Here is a 19,757-nt window from a genome sequence, read left to right as displayed (position 1 = left end):
GGGGCTTGCTACTCTTCATACTTAGCTCCATTTGAGCTATAAAGTGTCTTCCTGAGGTAAAATGACACTCAATGACTTTACAGGATGACTTGGGTGCTGAACTTTCAGTTGTCTAAAAGATGTTTTATATGCATATTTAAATTCACTTATCTATGCGCCAAGTCTTCAGTGAAAACTGCCTGAGGAGCTTTGTACATTAAGTCGGAGGGGAGCATCCCTTGAAATAGCAGCCATTAAACTGAGATATGTGGGGCAATAGTCCAAGTTAATTTCCTCAAGATTGAAGCCCTGGGTTCTGCAATCCTCTGGCAAAGAAAGCATCCACTGTTTACAAACGGACTTTGCTTGCTTAAGGAAAGTAAGATCACATCCTTGACTTTTGTTGGAGTGACTGAAGTGAGTGGCATTTCCATAAAAGTTTCTGAAATGCCGCAGCGTAACCAGCTTCAGTTGGCTCTTTGCACCTTGATAAGACTGCTGAGCACAACCTTGTTTGAGAATGGCACATTTTTATCCAAATATTAGATATTAAAAGAAATCAGTGTTAAAGTGACCTTTTATCTTTTTAGAAACCCTGGGGGAAGAGTACTACTGATCTTTTTCAAAGTGCATGACTGTAAAGTGATAAAATTGTATATTTTTCATAATGTGGGGAAAGTCTATTTGTGCTGCTTTAGAAATCAGTTTAAAGTTTGATTTCTGTTAAACATGTGATCTTACAGCCCTGCTATATTTTCTGTATATGATTTACAAAGAACTGGAAAAGTTAGCACCTGCTGTTGTGTATATAGCGAAATTCTTTAGACCTTCGCACGCGTTTTTACCTATTATTGAACCACTCTGGCTTTTTTGGGGAGGGAAAGTAATAGTACAGATTTTTTTGATAATGTGTGTAAAACATTCATTTGAAATATTTTAGTAAAAATGAAGTAAGAGATTGATTGTGATAGTGTATACTTCTAGTTGAATAAAATAAAACACATTCTTTTTAAATAAACTGATGAGTAAGATTTGGGAGACCACTGCTGAAATACCTTGCAGTAAGTACCATAGTTATGAATTCTGAACTAATATGAAAAACCTGGAAATCCAGTAAATTCAGAACCAATTTTATTTGGGTAGATGTGAACAAAGTAGTCCCATTTATAACCAGGATGTACATCACAGTAGGTTGTTACATTCAGACTTTCACACTTAGAAAATATATATATTATGTACAGGAATTTCCAAATAGGTGTAAACATACAATACTTTAAGATACCAGTACATTCCAAAACAAAAATATCAGCAAGGCAAACATCTCAAAATGATCCCAGTCAGCTAGCGTTCAGAATCTCTCTTAAATAAAGTAGCTTTTATGCTTGACATCGTGTTGTTTTAATTATTACTAAAAATGAAGTCTCTTACTATAGATCAAATTTCATGGTATCTGGCTATTTTGATACTCAAAAATAGGCACTGATTTCTAGAAGGAAATTTTCTTCTTACTGATATAATTGAGCCAATATGGCTGGTTTTGCTAGTACAAAGTAATCCAGTGCTGGAATAACTCAAGACAATTTAAACTTAAGTCAAATGTATAAAGTTAGAATAGATACTGCAAAGCTGAGTAAAATCTAGAAGCCTATATAACTCACCATAAACAATACTGCAAACAGATCAGCTAAATTTTCATTTCACCTCCTCATTTCTTCATCTAAATTATACAAATTACCCTTCTCTTCATCTTTACACAGTAGGTTTTGGCTAGCTACTCCTGCCTAATCAACATAAAGGGATATCGTGCAAATTACCTCATGCTATCTCATCCACGTAGCACGTCCAAGTCCTGCTACAGGTGGCATACCGGGCGGTGGAATTGGAGGTGGTACAGGTGGCTGTCCACCTGGGGGAACAGTAGGCGGGGGGTAACTAGCTGGTGGCATTCCCAGCCCTGGAGGTGGATGAGGTGGTACTGCATGAGTTGGAGGCAGTCTTGGAGGTGGGAAATTAGGGTTGTATGTAGGTGGAGGAGGATATCCAGGAGTAGGAGGTGGAATATTGGGCGGGGGGAATGAAGTAGGGGGTGGAGGTGGAACTGGTGGTGGAGGGTTGGGAGGATAGACATGAGGATGATATGGTAGATGAGTTGGTGGTCCATAGGCCGGTGGTAAAGCTCCATAAGTTGGTCCTTCTGTTTTCATCATGGACTGAAGACTTTGATAACCCTCCCCTGACATGTAAGAATTCGTAGTAGACATCCCTGTAATATAACTGGTGGGGGGTGGGGGTGGGGGACGATGCGGCAGAGGTGGAGGTTGATGTACTGGGGCAGGATGAGCAGGGGGAGGAATCTGGACCTTTGGCATATCTACTGAGTCCACAGTAGTAGATTGCTCTGCTTCTCCCATTGAAACTGCAGTTGTCAAAGGAGGCTTGCGCTCTGGAAAAGAAAATTTCATTTATTTTTTGAAGGACAGTGGCAATAACAGCTTCTGAATACTTTCTATTTTTCTTCCAGTTAACATATCAAAAGAGGACTCAATTCTCTAAGTCTCTGGATGCCATGTGGTACCCAGTCAGACCTTCTTCTATCACTAGAAAATAACTAAGCTGCGTAACAAAGCTCCAAGTTTGGCTTTTCCCATTATAAAAGTTAAATACATCTTCCATTCTTATTACTATTTTCTTATAATTTAAATACTGTTCTACAATCAGCAGCAATTAGCAGACTGGATGGACAGAATCACAACTAGCAGATTTAAAAAGTCATGGGACCCAAGATGCCAAACATCTTTTGATCAGTGCTTCAATCTTCTTTAGTACAGGCCTCCCTTCTACCTCTTATATATATATATATATATATATAAGATTATGTAATGTATAATATCTCTCTTATACATTTATATCTCATATATATATATGTACACACACACGTCTCCCATGTTGTGAAATACTATTTGAGAATACAGGCGAAAAGTCTCAAGTCTTTAACATTTAGTTCTAAACCTGTTTACCAAATGAAAGAAAAAAGAAAACCGGAGGGTAAGTAAGGAATTGCGATAGATTGCTTGGGACGTGAAATCTGCTCAGCTTGGCTTCACTGACTAGTTTCAGGGAACTCAGTACCTGACAGTCTGGGGAAGTTCATAAAAAGGTCAGAATTCTACAGAATTATACTTGGCCGTTTCTGGGAAGAGCATGCTTTAAGCTGTCTTCTCTTTAAATAAGAATCTTAATTATTTTTTTTCCTCTTAATGCAGACATTATATAGTAAGGAATACCACAATAAGAAGACTGACCTAATGGCAACATCTCTGTATGGTCATACAGTCAGTATTAAAATACCCAACAAAAAGAGAGTTTGGGGCATCTTGACATCCATCTTGCTTGTATATATAAACATCTAAAACATTGTTCAGTAAGAAAAACTATTCAGAAGCAGATATAGGGCAGTCATTTCCAGTAAAATGCAACAACTAAACTGACAATGCTAAACGGAATTTGAGGTAAATCCACCTTATGGTACTTCTGTTCGTTGGGTCAATAAATGTTCTTAGTTTTCGCCTGATTTTTCCTCAGAGCCCCAAAAGACAAGAGTTGCCCTCCAAAGACTGTTCTTAAAATGTTTCAGTGCTTATACAATGATTTGCTTGTATAAACAAATTATAAGAGGAAAATTTTAGATAACAAGGGAAAAAAATTCGTTACCTGCCTAAATAGGGTTTACCTTATCTAAGCAGTCATAATTTTAACAGTAAAGTTGTCCCCTAGGATAGCTACAAAATCAGATCATGCAAGGTGGGTATGCTGGCTGTGATACCTATGATTTCAATGACTTCTAGCTCCTCAATTATGGCAGGCAATAATTTCCCCATTTGCTCATTTTCAGAATCATTCTGGATGCAAGATGTGCATTCAAGATTTAACAGCTGAAGGAATAATGACCATACTATTTAGAAGAACCCCTTCATTCTTAATTAGATTTTAACAAACAGGAAAAATGGTCCTACTATATTTCAGAGCACTGTTTTTTTCTCTTGTAGTTCCCTGTTAGAAGCTGTCATCTTACAGTTACATTATGGACCGTGCTCTATAAAATATTTATGTCATATTTAAGGGTCACTGGAAGGACAGCTAATGCATCAAGGCTCTGGAAGCAGATTTTTAAAACAGTACAGTTTATTTTGCAAACATAAGGCATGTGTGCAGTGCTAAAGTTCTCTGGCAGATAAAAGTCCACTTTTGGGACAGCAAAGAAGTATCCTCCTTATTGTTTAGAAGTTACACACCTGCAGAATTTCTATACGAAAGGTGTAACATTGAGAACTTCTATAGGACAGTTGGAAGCTACTCTACTAATACAATACAGCAGCTGCCATCCTTTTGAGAACGTAAGTCCCCTTTTGCCTGCTAGTGACAATTAGTTTTAGTCTTCTATGCCTTTAACAGTCACAGCTTTATTTTGCCTTTGTCCACCTAGTATAGTCTTATTTCCATCATAACATTTTTGCTTCTGTCTGGAAAAGCCTGTGCTACTACGATGAAATTCCCTTTGGAGCTCATCTGCCTAACGCTTTTACTTGCCAAGCTGATTAATCAAGGCAACAACGCCTGCCCCCACACCGTTACCACCATCTGAATGAAAAGGAAGGCAATGAATGGCAAGAATAAATGTGTTCAAGAAAATAAAAGCTTACCTGGAGGTGGATGTGCAGGAGGTATTGGTGGATGTGAAGTTTCAATTTTAGGAATTTTAGATGGTGGTGGTGGTTCTAAAAAACATTTGGAAGTTCCTAATTGGCTATTGCTCTGCAGTATTTTCCAAATTCCAATTCTGGTCTCATACTAGTGATTATCACATCATATTACACTATGCAAAAGTACAGTGGAAATCCTATATACTAGGCATGTTTAATAAAGAAAACTAAAATCAAGACCTTTGTATAAATAAAATGGCATCAAGTATCACATACAAGTCTTCCAAAAGAACACACACCTACAAGTTCAAGCTATGTATTTTATAACTAGAGACAAATTGTCCCAATAATAGTATGTAAGTGAAGATGAGCACGTGTACGTTTTCTAGCACAAAACTGTAACTTGTAAATAATTAAAAGAAATCTCAGAAGTTGTTGAACTATGCTCTGCTAGGGAAACGTGTCTAGAAATCAAACGAAATGGCAATTGCACAGGGGAGAGGAGGGAGAAGAGACAGCTGTCTGGAATCTATCTGCAAAGCCAGAGAGGCAGAAGTGCCAGACTTATAGGAAAGGTTACAGAATCACATCCTAGCTATCCTGAAATACATTTTTCCAAAACAGCAAAATGAAGAAAAAAAAAACCACAAAGAAACAAGCAAAAAGAACTACATGTGATCACTGCAGTGAAGCATTTCTTATGCTAGACCATATATTGACACACAATGCCTTTTACTGGCAGCCATGCCAACAACCAATTACAAATGCCACTGATTACCAACAGACTTCTTATTAGTACAGCTACTTAATGGCATGGTACTTTCAGTCACTTCAAGGTCCCACAGCTTGCTGAAGAACTACTCCAAATGATGCATGGAGTTATACATTGAGAGTTGAGTAGTTTAGCAAGACTTCTACTGAATAGACTGGATTAAGGGACTCTTGGGGCACAGTTATACTCCATTCTTTCAAGCTTTACAGTTAGCAACATTTTAAAAATAGTTACAGTGTATATTTAAAGATGCATTATTAGGACCAAAATAGTTTAGAACTGCCAAGCTTGTAAGCAAACAAACTAAGTGCACATTGGCAAATGACTGGCAAATGACTTATTCTGGTTAAAACAGTAAAATGAAAGCAACATGAATAGAATAGTCATATTTACCTGATGTCTTTGTTTCTTCTTTTGGAGAGACAGCCTGTTAAAAAAAAAAAAAGATGGAAATAAGAGCAAAATACTAAGCATTTTAAAATGGTAACAAGCGAGCAAAACAGGAAACAACTTACAGCCTGTACAACTTTTGTACAGATCTGACTAAACCAGAACCAGTTTCCAACTCAGAACCAGTTTCCTCCTCCCTACCCTAAAAGGTATCAGGACAAACCCTTTGTTTGTTCCTATATTTTTATTAGGGGGCTAATAATGTCCAATCTCTTTAGACAGATCCAATACAAACTCTGAACTAAGTCAAATTCCATTGGGAAAGCACAGCTTAACTGGCAGAATGAAAAGACTGGAAAAAAAAAAAGCAGCTATTTTAGATACAGCATTTCCTGCTGTTCTCACTGTTGAGTATTACATCGTTTAATTTATTTATCATCCACTGCACATACATCTTGGTCCAGTACACTGCTCACTGAGCTGAAAGCAAGAGACTTGGCCTCTGTTCCCGATTCTGCTTTGACCTGTCATTCAACCTTTGCCAAAATCACTTCAGGCCTTTATGCTTTATTTACCAGGACAGGAGGGCAGTGAAAGTGTTGCTCAGTGTAAAACATTTCAGAAGCCTTCAGATGGAAAGCACTGTATAAAAGCCAAATGTTATGCCAGAAAAAAATTCATGCACACTGTGCAAAACCTTAAACCAACCAAAAACTTGTGATTGGAAGGATGATGGGGTTTTTTTGTTGTTGTTTTGTTGTGTTTTGTTTTTTTTTTTTTTTTAAGAATCACAGACAAGGGAGTAAGAAAAATATTTCCAGCTTCCTTAGTCCAACTGAGATGGCTAGTTGATGGTCTTTGAGAAAAGCAGAAAACCTAACCGAAATTAAGTACAATAAGCTTAGCTACAAATGTATTTAAAATTAATGATAAAAGTCAGAGGGGAATGGTAGATAGCTTCTCTGTCTTTTGAATGAAAGGGCTTTTTTTAAGGGACTATCTAGTGGCTTTACTTTCACCAACTGTTGCTTGGTTCCCATGACTTTACTTCCTGCAGCAAGAATGGACTTGCATTTCACTCCAATTTGAACACTGAGTTTTCCTTAATTCTGCTGGGTATTTTCAAGATTTCTGCTGTCTAATACAAATGTACCCAAGGACTGCTTGAGGCTACCTCATTCTTACATTCCTTTGATAGACATTTCAATTCATCTTCAGCCACCTTCCAGCTGCTTTCCTACTTTTTAAGGACAATCTTTATCTTCCCATTCCAAACATACATACTTTCCTTGGTGACTCTCACAGACTCATCGGCTGCCTTCATTTCACTTGGGCAGTCTTTTCTCAATTTTGTAGCACTAAATTCCTTGTCTGTAAAACTGAATGCAAACATCAGATCTCCTGCACTTTCAAACAGAAGCAAGTCTCCACTACTTGCACCATTTCCAAAACTCACTCATTCTGTGAAGTCAGTTGATCACTTCAAGTGGTAACCAATTTGGTTGTTGTGCATTTGTTAACATGGAGCAATGTTCAGAAAATAGTGTCACTGAGGTGTACACCATTAGAACAGAACAAGCAACTGGAGCCAAATAGCTTGTGTGACAGAAACACAAACATTAGTTTAAACTGTATTGATGCTGAAGGAAAAAAAAAGAAAGAATCAAGAAGCAACAAAACCAAAGCCTGTAAGAATTTCTCTAATAACAGCAGCTATAGATGAGCTTTTTTTGGTCCTTCTACTGCACTGTGGTTAGTACTGCTCCAGTCATGACATCCCAGGGTCAACATTACTGATTTATAAGCGTGCTGATTGTTATTTAATACTTTCATGATAAGCTCAATCCATACCACAACAGAACTGTTCTTTTAGTGCTGTTTCTATGTGCATTAAAACTGTCCCTACTAACAATTTTTAGTTTCATCAAACTAAATATACTATTTACATCTAATGATTCACCAGTATATTTTTAGTGAAGTCAACTGAACATTCAAGTGCTCTTCACCACCAGAGATGCAGAGGATGTGCAGATGCTTTAGACATCTGGTATGGGTCTTGAAGTCATGGGCCAATGCCTCAGCTGCTTGAAAGTATCTTGGCTCAGTAGAAGGTAATGGAGTTGTAAGAGTTCATGTAAATGGAAAATCTGGCCTCCAGGAACAAAGTGTATTTATGTTCTGTACAAACCAAAGTCGTCATGCAAAGCCCTATTTATAGAAGGAGGCAAACATTTTAAGTAACGTTTATGGTACATCTAACTGAAGAACATCTTAGAAGTGCCAAGCAAATCTTTCAAACATTATACATCTTGCTCTCCTAGACTGCTTTCTGGAGAAAGAATGATTTCAGATCATCACATTTGCTTTTCTCAAATTCATGCTGTTTGTGCTGTTCTCCTACAAAACTCCTCCTGGGAGTCACCCTTTGCTTTATATTTGTTCTGGATGCCTACAGTGTACCAGGACCTACCTTTTTATCCGTACTATTCACTTCCTTAATTATTAGGTGGTGGACCTCAAACTCTTCATTTCAAGAAGAGGTAAGTTGCTCTGAGGGCTTGACCAGAGGTGACTGTTAAAGAACAACAGATACTATCCATGCAAAAGGTACCACTTTTTTCTATGAGGTAGCTCATTAATCCATAGGATGGGGTGAAATCAGTAGTACTAATAAAGGTGGAGTCTTTACTTGAATGAGCAAGCATTCATAGCAACTTACAATCAGATGGACACCCATAGAAAAATCCAAATTGTTATTTACAGTTTCTGATCTGCCAAACTGTCCCAGTCATTTCTGTTGAAGAAAAATCAGAAGAGAGTTCCCTGCCCTACCAATCTGACAACCCAAGCTGAGTTTATGCTGATGGTAGAAAAAGTGTGAAAAGAAATACATACTGCCTATAAAGAGCTCTCCCAATTTTTAAGCTAATTAACACGTTTTATCAGGTTTCTATCCTGAACAATTCTGAAGTTCAGTGCAAGAACTACATACTTCAGTGCAGATTTTTTTCCTCTAGTAGTAGGCTATATCTTGTAATTACAAGACCGAAGTTTTAGAGTTGCATTTTTCTTTTTTTTGGGGGGAGGCTGCTATCATGAAGATGCCGCACTCTTCCAATTCCATTTCATTCTATCACTTGTTGCTTCTTCCTGGTTTTTTTGTCTTGATTGCTCCCCCCCCGCCCCTTGATGTCCGTTCTCTAGTCTGGGCATGCTTTAATTACTAGTTAGAGCAGAAATTGTAAAAGCTGTACAAAATTTACTTCCTAAATGGACTAGTTCCAAAGATTTTACTTCTGAAAACGCTCTTCTTACTAAGTACATGCAAGAAGATTTGGGTAACACTTGTAACACTTTTTTTTTTTAATAACTTACAAGTGAAAAAAACCCCACAAAACACAAGAAGTGTACGTTAAGGTCTGAAAGCTTCATTTGGACTTGATAACTGTGGAAAAGCACTCAGAGTACTCGTGGTATTATCCAACTGCCAATGTACTTTCTTATTTTCAATGATAAAGTGATAATACGAAGTGAGACTTTAACGTATGATGCATTTATGGGCTTCTACTGTTATTAGATTATTTTGAAAGACTTCTAAGAATTTTGATGTACTTTGAGAAGTCACCATGCTCTTAAATTTGTAATCAAAGACCAGAAAGTCAAATAATATCTTCACCAGCATTGTGCACATCTCTACATTCAGGTATGGCACAAAAGACCTTCCCTAAATCAAACCTGCAACAAAATTCAATAGCACAGAACCACAAAGAGAGTTAGAACCTTAACAGCTCATGCTGACTTAAAAGTCTCTCCATTGGTTTTGCCTCAAGTGGAATGAGAATGTGGTATGCCAAAACTGTAAAGGCTGTTCTACACTAACATACTTGCCATATAACCAACAAAAGTCTACCATACAAAATTAATCACCAGGCTCATTCTTAAAGCAAACACAAGTCTGCTGCACACTGCAGCCTTTAAATCAAATGGACATCAGATCACCTTGAAAATAAAATGCAAGTTAAAGTTCAAAGTTAAACTTACTGCTGGTCTTTTAATCTGTCTGGGAGGACTTGACTGAGGAGAGGGCTTTTTAGATTGCTGTGCTTGTGTTTGCTGCTGCTGCTGCTGTTGTTGTTGTGCTGACTGTTGCGACTCTTTTTGCTGCTGAGTCTGTGATTGCTCCGAACCCTGGGATTGCTGTGATTGCTGTACCGTGGGTGCCTGGGGTGTAGATTGAAGAGATGGTGGCTGCTGCAACTGGTGAGGAGTATGATGAGGCATTTGCTGTTTTCCCTGTGAGTATAGATCCAGGATCTGATGACAGATGTCTTTAAAAAAAATTATGCAAAAGATTATAAACCCATAATGTACAAGTATACATTTAATACACAATAATCAACTAAGCTTTTTACTGGACATCAAGTTCAGGAAAATTAATTGTAAATATTACCCGTTGTTATATTTGATTTGATTTTTTAAAAACAGTGTTTTCCAATTTATACTTGCATTTCTGAGTTTCTTCTGCCTATGCTAAACAATATGTAGATGTATATGCACACCTTCCACAAGAAGAACAAAGTGTCCTGGTATTAATATACCATATGTTATTATTGTGTGCTTGGAGAGCCAAGTAACAGTGTAACAATAGGATAGTAATATAGTAACAGAGTGAAGGAATGTTAAAAAAAATATACCTCTAATTAGGTCAGTCAAAAAAGTTTCAGGAAACTAAGTAAAGGGACTAGTACTAAATTCTTCTTCCAACGTGTTAGGAACTAAAAGTCTGTCAGAAAACATGGAGGACCAACTGATAACCAGGTGCAAGAGCAGCACTAAAGGAAAAGAAAACCTTTCTAGAAAAGCTAAATGAGTTCTTTCAATGAGCATTCACTGATGCAGTAGCAGAAACTGGAGAGACTCCCATTCTATAACCCTCTTTGGCAGGGATTCAGCAGAGATCTATCTGAAACTGAAGCAACTCTGAAAAAAACCCATGATACAAGCAGAGCAAGTAATCATTTAAGAAATCACCAGAACTGTATGGTATTCACCTAAAAGTTCCAAGAGCAACAAAGGCTAGACCACCTGAACGGCAACACACGCTGTTTCATTTCAAACTTCCTTAGAACCAAACATCAGATTGTGACAAGCATCAGTTTTTAAAGGAAGTTTCTAAAGAAATGTAGGGAACTAGAAGTATGCTTAGCCTGACATTAGATCAGGTAAGTTAGTAAAAACTTCAATAAAAACAAATTAGTGGCCACATAACCACAATTTACTTAACAAGATTCAAGAGGGGTCCTGCTTTATTTTATGAACTTCCTGGAGTTCTCTCGAGAGGACAAGCAGCATGTAAATATGAGCAATATATACACACATAGGGAATAGTATTAAGAGATCTGTTCTGATGAAAAAGACCCATAATTCATCCCCTATCAGAATTCACCCCCCCACACACCAGCATTCATCCCCCACAATCTGTTCCTCAGTTGTGGTACACCATAAAATGTGATTGCAACCCTAGCATAATTTGGTTAAAGAGGTCAACCATCAATGAGAAAACCACTGGAAGCCAGGCTCCATTAATTCCAGTGTTCATAGAGCTGCTTATTTAAAATGGGGAGAAGGGAATCATTAAAAAAAAAAAAAAAACAAAACCAAACACACACCACAACAATGTAGCAGCTAATTAGCTATATTATAAACTATAAACAAGTAGAAAAGCAAATATTGACCAGAAGACTAATCATGATAACTAAAGATGCTGCCAGACTAAGCCAGGCTTATAAGTTTAATTAAAAACCTGGTGAAGGCAAAGCACATATGTCCTGAGTTACATACTCCATACAATTATTTTGACTAAAACCCAGATATAAAGCAATTTGCATTTACCAGTGACCTAGATCACACAGTTAAAGGAAATACTCCTCTGTTTGTGGCAAATGTTTTTCATACCTTCCAGGACATCAACGGGAACATCTTGGACAAATTGCTCCCACCATCGTCTGTACATTGGTTTTGATGTCCATTCCTGTATTTCAAACTTACACAAACGGCCTGCTAAGTACATAACTGCAACAGCTATGATCTCAGGTTCCCACTGCAGTGACAGTGTAGTGCAGAGACTGGAATATAAAAAAAAAACAAAACAAAAAACACAACCCTGAAGATAATTCTGATTGTCAAAGTACAACACTTTAATGTACGACAGCTATAATTAACAGGGTATAAAATCCCACCACACTTTAACATCTCAGACAATTTTAATTAAGAGCCTTGTTAAACAAAAGAGTCTACAAAACTAAACTGTTTCTGCACTACTGCTATCATGAAACAAGGTAATTTTACACAGATAATACAGAGGGTATATGCCTACAGAAGCAATACACCACATAGGAACATCAAGTTTGGAGTTTAAAAATGGAAAACCTAACACTATATAGGTGTGGAAGAGGAGGGAAAACACAGCGTTATATTCCAAGTATGGGCAGCTACATTCCACTCTAGTCTCACCTGTAGTGTTAACTAAATATAGTGTTTATGTTCGTTGCTACAAGTGTGCTGTCACTGCATTACAGTGGTTAGGGAACGATGCCCACATTTGGATTTTAGAGTTTCCAAATGTTTTAAGTACCAAAAAACCCCCCACAGAACAGCCAACTTGAACTTGTAAAGCAACTTGTCAAGCATGATGCAAGTTTTAGATCAAGCTGTAAAAACTGCAAAAGGTTCTCTCTTGAATAGCCTTTGTAAAAGCGAATGCTAAAATAACTGGTATTATTGGTACTACTAATATTAACTGAGTAAGTTCCTGTCATAATCAAAGTTTCTGCTTCCTGATATTAATTTTTAATTACAAATTTTGTTTTTCTCTTTCTTCTTTTCCCTTTTTTCTTTTTCCTCCATAGGTTCTGTAACATAGGATCTGCTTAAAGAATTTTAGAACCAGCTATCCAGCTAAGTTTCTGCAAATTCACTGACAAATTCATTATTATATCCTTAAATTCATCAAAACAGTAGCCTAAACAGTGGTTTAAATCTGTTTTCTCTCCAGTGGGCTACATGTAACTGAAGACCAATGGGATACTTAAACATTGGCAGAATCAGGTCAGCAGTAAACAGTAAAAGACACAAGGACTAGCTCTTAAAACACTGATTTCTTATTACTTTCACGACATTTACTTGGGGGGCGTACTGTGGCTGCATAAGAACAGAATCCCCTATTCTAAAGGCCTTAGTGCAAAGTACAGAATTATTTTCCCAGGATCCCAGAAAACAAGTACACTTCTAATATGGTGCCTATTAAGTCAGCACAAGACAGCCTCTCAAGAACAGAGATAAGTATTACTTGAAACAATCGCTCCAATTTCATACTAATGTTTTCCTGAAGTGCATTTTCTTTAATTATTAAACTTCTTGAATTATTAAACACCATCTAATTCGAAGTACAGTAGTGTCCAAAGTTTGATGGATACATAACAGAAGTTTTCCCTGACAAACTTAGCAATGACAGTCAGGCCGTATTTTTGTTCTACCTGTAAGATCACCACCTGCAAGACTGACAGCAGCTGAAGTAAACGTCTCTTGACATTCAAATACGCTAAGCAACCTTCTGCTCAAATTACTTTGGAGAGTTTAGCTGATACCTACAGAATTCGGACCCACGCTGGGCTACTTCAAATTACGCATATGAATAAAAACGCACCTCTCTTACTGTTCTACTGTTGTAGGTGCAACTGAAAGCAATGTATTTAGCATTTCTGAATAGTGAGGCCTCTTACGCATTTCCTTAAGGGTTTGCTATGGAAATTAAAAATGACATTTAACTGTCCTTGGTGAATTAACTTGCCCAGCGCTGTAGAATCCTCCTTAACAAGACTAAAGTGTATTGAATTGTTTTGGGTTTTTTTCCCAATACCACATGACACATGAAAAGTGCTTCTATACACACTCCTGTTAACTGATGCAATCCTTGTATTGCAAATCCATTATTCAAGAAACTGTAAATCTAGCACTAAAAACTGTATTCCTCACTGAATTTAATGGCTAGTTTACTATTAACAAAATATTGCTTAAAAAAAAAAAAAAAAAAAAAAAAAAAGATTGACCACACAATGGAAATTGGGAAGTGACTTCTTTTCTCAGAATGTGCCACACAGATTGGGCAAGAAGCCAGTTCCTGTCCTGGAGATCTATAATTTGGTTTGGCCCTTTCAAACAGTAGCTTTTTTTTAATGCAGCACTAAATCATTACCACAAAGTTGCAAAGGTCTTAATGGTCTACTTCTATACTCATCCTAGATTCCCTGCTCAATGGAACTATCGTAGTAATGATGGAAAGAAAAACTGATGAACACGATCAAGAAAATATATAACAAGAAGAAAACATAAATATTTGTCAAAGAAATATCTAATCCCAGAATAAAGTAAGCAACAGTAACTATTTCACTTTCAAAAGGTTTCCTAGAAGTATCTTACCTGTCATTGACAAATGTCCATGCCATTTGAACCAGTTTTTGAATTTTATTTTTGTCTCCTGAAAAAACAATCAGAAAAGTTGTAAGAAATAAAATTAGGAAGAACGAACAGTTTGGAATAGAAAATTTACATTACCAATGCAAGAATAAAGTTCTGAAAATTAATAACAGGCGTTACTTGCTCACCCTGTAATATTTTACCTTTGAGTTGTTTGGCATACTTGAGAAGAAATTGGTATGGATGTTCCACTTGCAAATCAAACTTTATTGTTTGTAGTAAGATTCTTTCAAGGACCATCACTTCTTCCTAGAGAATGTTACAAGGTAACCACAATATTATTCTTTCTTTTACTCATATATTTTATGCTGGTATAAAGCATGACTACATAGCATCTTGAGGCAGACATGTTTGTCTGCTTTTGCTCAATTAGAGTTTGTCTCCAAGGAGAACAGAAATCTCTCCAACTTAAAACATTATTTTAAACCCAGATACTTTTTCTTCACTTTTATTTGAGTCAGGAGAGGGGATGTGGTGTTTAAAACTCCTTTTCCTCCATGGAGGAAAGAACCGAATCAGACACAGCACGAAAGTGCCGAATATACAAAAGCATAACAAAAAGGTAAGCTCTCACCACATTTCTCTCCCGAGTTTCAGATCCTTCTGCTATTTATAATAAGCAAATTTTGAGAGAAGCGTAGTTCTGCTAAGTCAAATATTCTAAACAGAAACCTTCTCAATACTTTTGAGATGTAGTTCTCTTACTTGATTTAAGATTTGCTATTAATTGCTTCCTGAAACGACACTAAGACTGTCAAATGAGATTTATGTCTTGATGACATTTCTAGCTCTCACCAGAATTACTCAAATTTACTTAATTTGCAAAATAACATCAGAATTTACATGAAATCAGATGTAAACTTTTTATACAAACAATTATCCCAGGAGGCTCCCAAAACTACTTGTATTAGCAAGAATTATTTTCTTAGTTACCTATCACATCACTCAACAGAGCCATAAATGTATGCTGAACATATAATTTAATTTAGAACAACTGAAAATCAGCCAGGGCTCTAATGAATGTATGTCACTTTGCTGGAGTACAACAGGATGAAGTCAATTTCAACATGAGTATTTTTACCTTTGGGTCATCTCCAAACTGTCCGAACTGTACATCGTTTAGCAAGCTACGAGCTGTTTTAATTATATCTTTACATTTCTTAGGTGTTTCTTCAACTTTTCCTGCTAGGAAGAGACAGCAGGCTCCTGTCACCTAAAAAAGAACGTGCCTTCATAATGTTGTCTGCATGTGGATATGCAATACAGTATAGCATTGTAAAAGCACTGTCAGTTTCCATTAACAGTTCTGTAGAAGTGTCCCAGGAAGGACTTAGTAAGCATATTAATTTCTAATTTTATTATAGTATTAATTTAAACTTTCACTTCCTCAAAGGAAAAATACAGAATTTGCAGGACTGCGCATTTTATACCACCTTATTTCAAGGTCAGAAACCCAAAGCAGAATTTGTCCTGGTTCAGCATTGTCTGTCAGGCAGTTTTAAGATGGTATTACACTTCTTTTTTTCTTTTAGCCAATACAGGAGTGCCAGAACTATAGCTGTTACTCTTTCTAAAGAACAGTGTTATCAGCAAGACGTAACTGCAACGTCAATATAAATGTTTCTAAGCATAAACAGAAATACGTAAACAAGCAAGAACAGTGTATTTTAAGCTGTAATGATTAAAACATAAAATGCTTATTTTCCATCATTCATAGTGGTGGCCAGCAGTAGTACCCAAGTGACTTATCACCATTTCAAATAGTCCATGCCTAGTGCAATCACTGTATTAGGTCATCAATATTGTAAATACTTACATATCTTGGGAACTGTTTGAAGGAATGGAACATATAAAACCGATGGAAATAAATTATTCCGGTTGCTAGAGTATCATAATGTCTGTGGTGCAGAATAAGGACTTTCAAACAGGGCATAAAACAAATTTAGAAACAAACATGCACAAAGGAAAAGATACATTCTGCTGTATCAAGTACCTCCAGTAATTGTCTGTTCAGTGACCAGTTAGAAAACATTGCAAGTAAAACAGGAGCTTTAGAAAGAAAAGCCACAAAAGCCCTTGACGCTCTGTAAATACTGTGATTGAGCACAGATGCAGCTGATACCTAAAGCATTTATTCAAAGTGTGCAAAGTCCTGATCATGTTTCCAGAAGGATCCACGCAGGGTCATCCTTGTGTTAAACCATACCTGCTTCAGAGAAGGTCAAAGCCAGCAGTAGGCATATGAAGGACCAGAACAATTATCACTTCACATTACACTGTTGGTGTGAAGGAAAGTTACAAACTATTCACACCTACCAACGTAAGCAAAATCTGAACATCCTCCCTACTCTTTAAGGAGAAGAGTAAGATTTCACCTTCACCAGGTGAAGATAAACAAAGAACTCAGGAGATTAAAAGAAGCATAGGAATATAGGAAGTAAGAAGTTTAAGTAGCAGTCTACAGGGGAGTGCGACAGTGGGGAGAACTTACTAATATACACAGAGTTGTAAATCCCAACCTAAACAACAACAACAAAAACAAACAAACAAACAAAAACCAAAAACAAAAACCCAAGAGTGGGGGGGCAGAGTTTAGAAGCCTCAGAGGCAAAATATGTAGAAAAATGAATGCAAAATTCAAAATTTGAGAAGTTACGTAGATTCATGTAGTAAGAGACGAAGTTTTGTAACTGCCAAAAGTTATCCTTAATCGGCAAATCTGTATCACCTTCTGTATTGCCAAAATGGTTCAGTTGAAACCTTGTTTACCCAATGAATGGATAAAAATTGTGTAGGAACACGTTCCATCAAAAGGCAAGTAAAGTCAAAAAGATTTTTGATTAATGATTAAGAAACATTTGGACTGCTAACTAAGCACATGACATTTCTTGTACATTTTATTCTGAAAATCCCCATTCACAAAGACATTTCATACCAACACAAGTTTAAAGGATACAGCCCTAAACGTGTTCCCACATCAAATATGAATCTGGCCCCCTCCCTGCGGTATCGTGCCTCAGTAGCTGGATCAAGCCCTTCTAGCTGTGACGGTGTATGTGCCAAATCTTTCTTATCCCAGTACCAACATGGCTTTGTATGGTCCAGGTTTGCCAAGTTTACAGAAGGGCTGGAATTTTCTTTATTCTCCTTCATTTATTAAAACAGAATTGTTCTTGCTTTTTAAGTTTTCAAAAAGGAAGTCTTCAGATAGTCGATTCAGAACCTTTAAGAAAAGACAAAAGGATTTCTTTAAAAATGAAGGGGACTTCCCGGCCCCAGCTCAAAGATGAGTAAAGAGGAATAGTGTTTAACCTTGCCCGTTGGAAGGGACTTTTTCTACACTCAAAGACAAGTAATATTTAACCTTGCCCTTATCCTCCCCATATACTACAAATTCAATTCAAAGATGTAGATATAGGTTATCTTTGCTATTACCTGTTTAATAAAGAAACTTCAAGAATGCATTATCAACAATATCTGCTACTTCTTACTAGAACAGCATTCACCTACTTTGTCCAAAAAATAAAGAAGAGCAATTCAGTGAGGGTAGCAGCAAGACTTGAAAAGCTGGGGGCGGGGATCAACTCACTATTCATAACTAGGAAACACATTCATTAGGTCAGTTTGAATGGCAACTTAAATACCCACTTGGTCTCCCAAATATCCCTGGGTGGTAAGATAGCAGCAACCACTTGGAAAAAAGCTTTGTAAAGTGGTCTGTACTTGTACTACTTGAAGGAAAAAAAGGTAACAAAAGTAGCGTTCTTTCACATACCAAGATCAAGACAACCGATGCGAGTCTGTACGGTACGGTGGCATCTAAAATCGTCCCCAAAACAAGGCAGTTCATTACACTCAAAGGGCACGCTGCTTTCCCGTGTTTACCAGCACTTAGCGTATGTATATTTACATCACAAAGCTCTGCAGGCAACTCTCTGGTGTTTGAGTTATGACTGATGTTCAGCCGTGCCTCAATTTAAAGCCAGAACGAAGACTGTCTTGCTGCCTTTCTTTCAGGCACAAAACTACTCTTACTATAATTCAATACGCTACACATACTGTGCACAAATTACTGCAGTCACCTGCACAGGTTTGCATAACAAATAATGATTAACATATGATGCAATATATTTGCTTTAAGCAAAACAGCCAGAGCAAGACCCAAACTTAAAACTCTTAAAATTAAGCTGTTAATTTCCCAGATGTTTCCCTTCTGAAAATGGAAGAAGATCACATGAACTGCCAGAAAAACGATGCCTGCCATCAGCGCCTCGCTCAACTTCAAAAAATTTCTCTTTTTCAGAATAAAGGAAACCGTCTTGGTTCCGCGCTGGTTTTGGAAGAGCCTTCACAACTAATAGTGCCGGTCACAGCCCAGTCCAAGCTCCGCCACAAATAAGCGAATGCCTACTTAAAGCAATTTCCAGAACCAACAAAAGAGCGCTGTGCCACGACCGCACGTTCCCACCATATTTACCAAGAAAGCGTTATTTTTTTTACAAGTGTCACGGTTCTTCTTCCCTACAAGTTACTTTGCTTCCTAGCGCTCTGAACGGTTTAAAACCCAATTAACATTAAAGTCGCCCGAAGCGACGAGACTTGCTTCTATCAGCAGCAGAAGCATTTCCGAACACAAAGCCAAGAATTTACACCACCAACCCGAAACCGTCCTGACCGAACCACCTCGAGCACCCCAACGCAAACCGTACCGACCGAACGGAATAATGGAAGTTTTTCTTCTGCCTTTTTACGCACCCCGTTAACACGGGAGCTCGATCCCGGCTTTTTTACACCCTACTTCAGGAGAACCGGCCGACCGAGAGCCCAGCTCCGTCCCCCACAGCCCCCAAACGGGCGGGGGTGTTCAGCTCCTCCCAGACCCGGCCCGCCCGCCCGCCGCAGACGAGGCTGCCGGTGCCCGGGGAGGCGCTCGCTCCCCGCCCCGGCCTCCCCGCTCCCTTCCCCTCTTCCCCAGGCCCCGGCTCCCGCCAGCGGCCGGCCCGGGAGGACGGGCGGCCCCAGCCGCCGGCGCCCCGCGGCCCCAGTCGGGCGCGGCGCACTCACAGGCCAGGCGCGGGAGAGGAAACCCCACCGGAGCGCGGAGCCTCTAACGACAGCGCGGCCTCCGCGCCCTGCGCGCCGCCATCTTGGGAACCAGGCCAGGCCGCTCGTGCGTCATCACGTCAGCGTCACAAGGGCATAGCGCGCGAGGACGGAGCCCCTGCCGCCTGGCGGCCAATGAGAAGCGGCAACCCCCACCCCCCGGCCAATCCCGTCTCCTTCAGCAGCTACGCAGCGCGAGAAGCAGGCGGGCGACGTGCTCCCGTCGTCCTGGGGCAGGCCAATCAGAAAGCCCGAGGGAGAAGATTACAAGCCGTGGG

General features: G+C 38.4%; 1 protein-coding gene across 5 annotated transcripts; it reads right to left on the bottom strand.

The window, feature by feature from the left end:
• Positions 1-1,093: 1,093 nt before the first annotated feature.
• CCNK (cyclin K) lies at positions 1,094-19,719 on the bottom strand. Of its 5 annotated transcripts, XM_087747671.1 has the most exons (12): positions 19,441-19,710; positions 18,152-18,195; positions 17,333-17,599; positions 16,193-16,274; positions 15,458-15,589; positions 14,520-14,625; positions 14,320-14,377; positions 11,797-11,966; positions 9,883-10,169; positions 5,845-5,878; positions 4,680-4,754; positions 1,094-2,422 (listed from the first exon to the last, which is right to left on the bottom strand). In XM_087747671.1, the coding sequence occupies exons 3-12, from the start codon at positions 17,527-17,529 to the stop codon at positions 1,800-1,802; spliced, it is 1,764 nt and encodes a 587-aa protein (XP_087603797.1). In that variant the 5' UTR covers positions 17,530-17,599; positions 18,152-18,195; positions 19,441-19,710; the 3' UTR covers positions 1,094-1,799. The 5 variants fall into 5 exon arrangements, with proteins under 5 accessions (XP_087603797.1, XP_087603798.1, XP_009465767.1 ...); XM_087747672.1 differs by lacking the exon at positions 18,152-18,195 and having other exon boundaries at positions 19,469-19,710; XM_009467492.2 differs by lacking the exon at positions 18,152-18,195 and having other exon boundaries at positions 19,441-19,707.
• Positions 19,720-19,757: the final 38 nt, after the last annotated feature.

The sequence above is a fragment of the Nipponia nippon genome, unplaced genomic scaffold (genome assembly GCF_047370975.1).
Source record: "Nipponia nippon isolate SJK-2023a ecotype South Korea unplaced genomic scaffold, ASM4737097v1 scaffold_11, whole genome shotgun sequence".
Lineage (NCBI taxonomy): Eukaryota > Metazoa > Chordata > Aves > Pelecaniformes > Threskiornithidae > Nipponia > Nipponia nippon.
The sequence above is the reverse complement of the archived record's forward strand: the minus strand, read 5'-3'. Positions and strand labels throughout refer to the sequence as shown.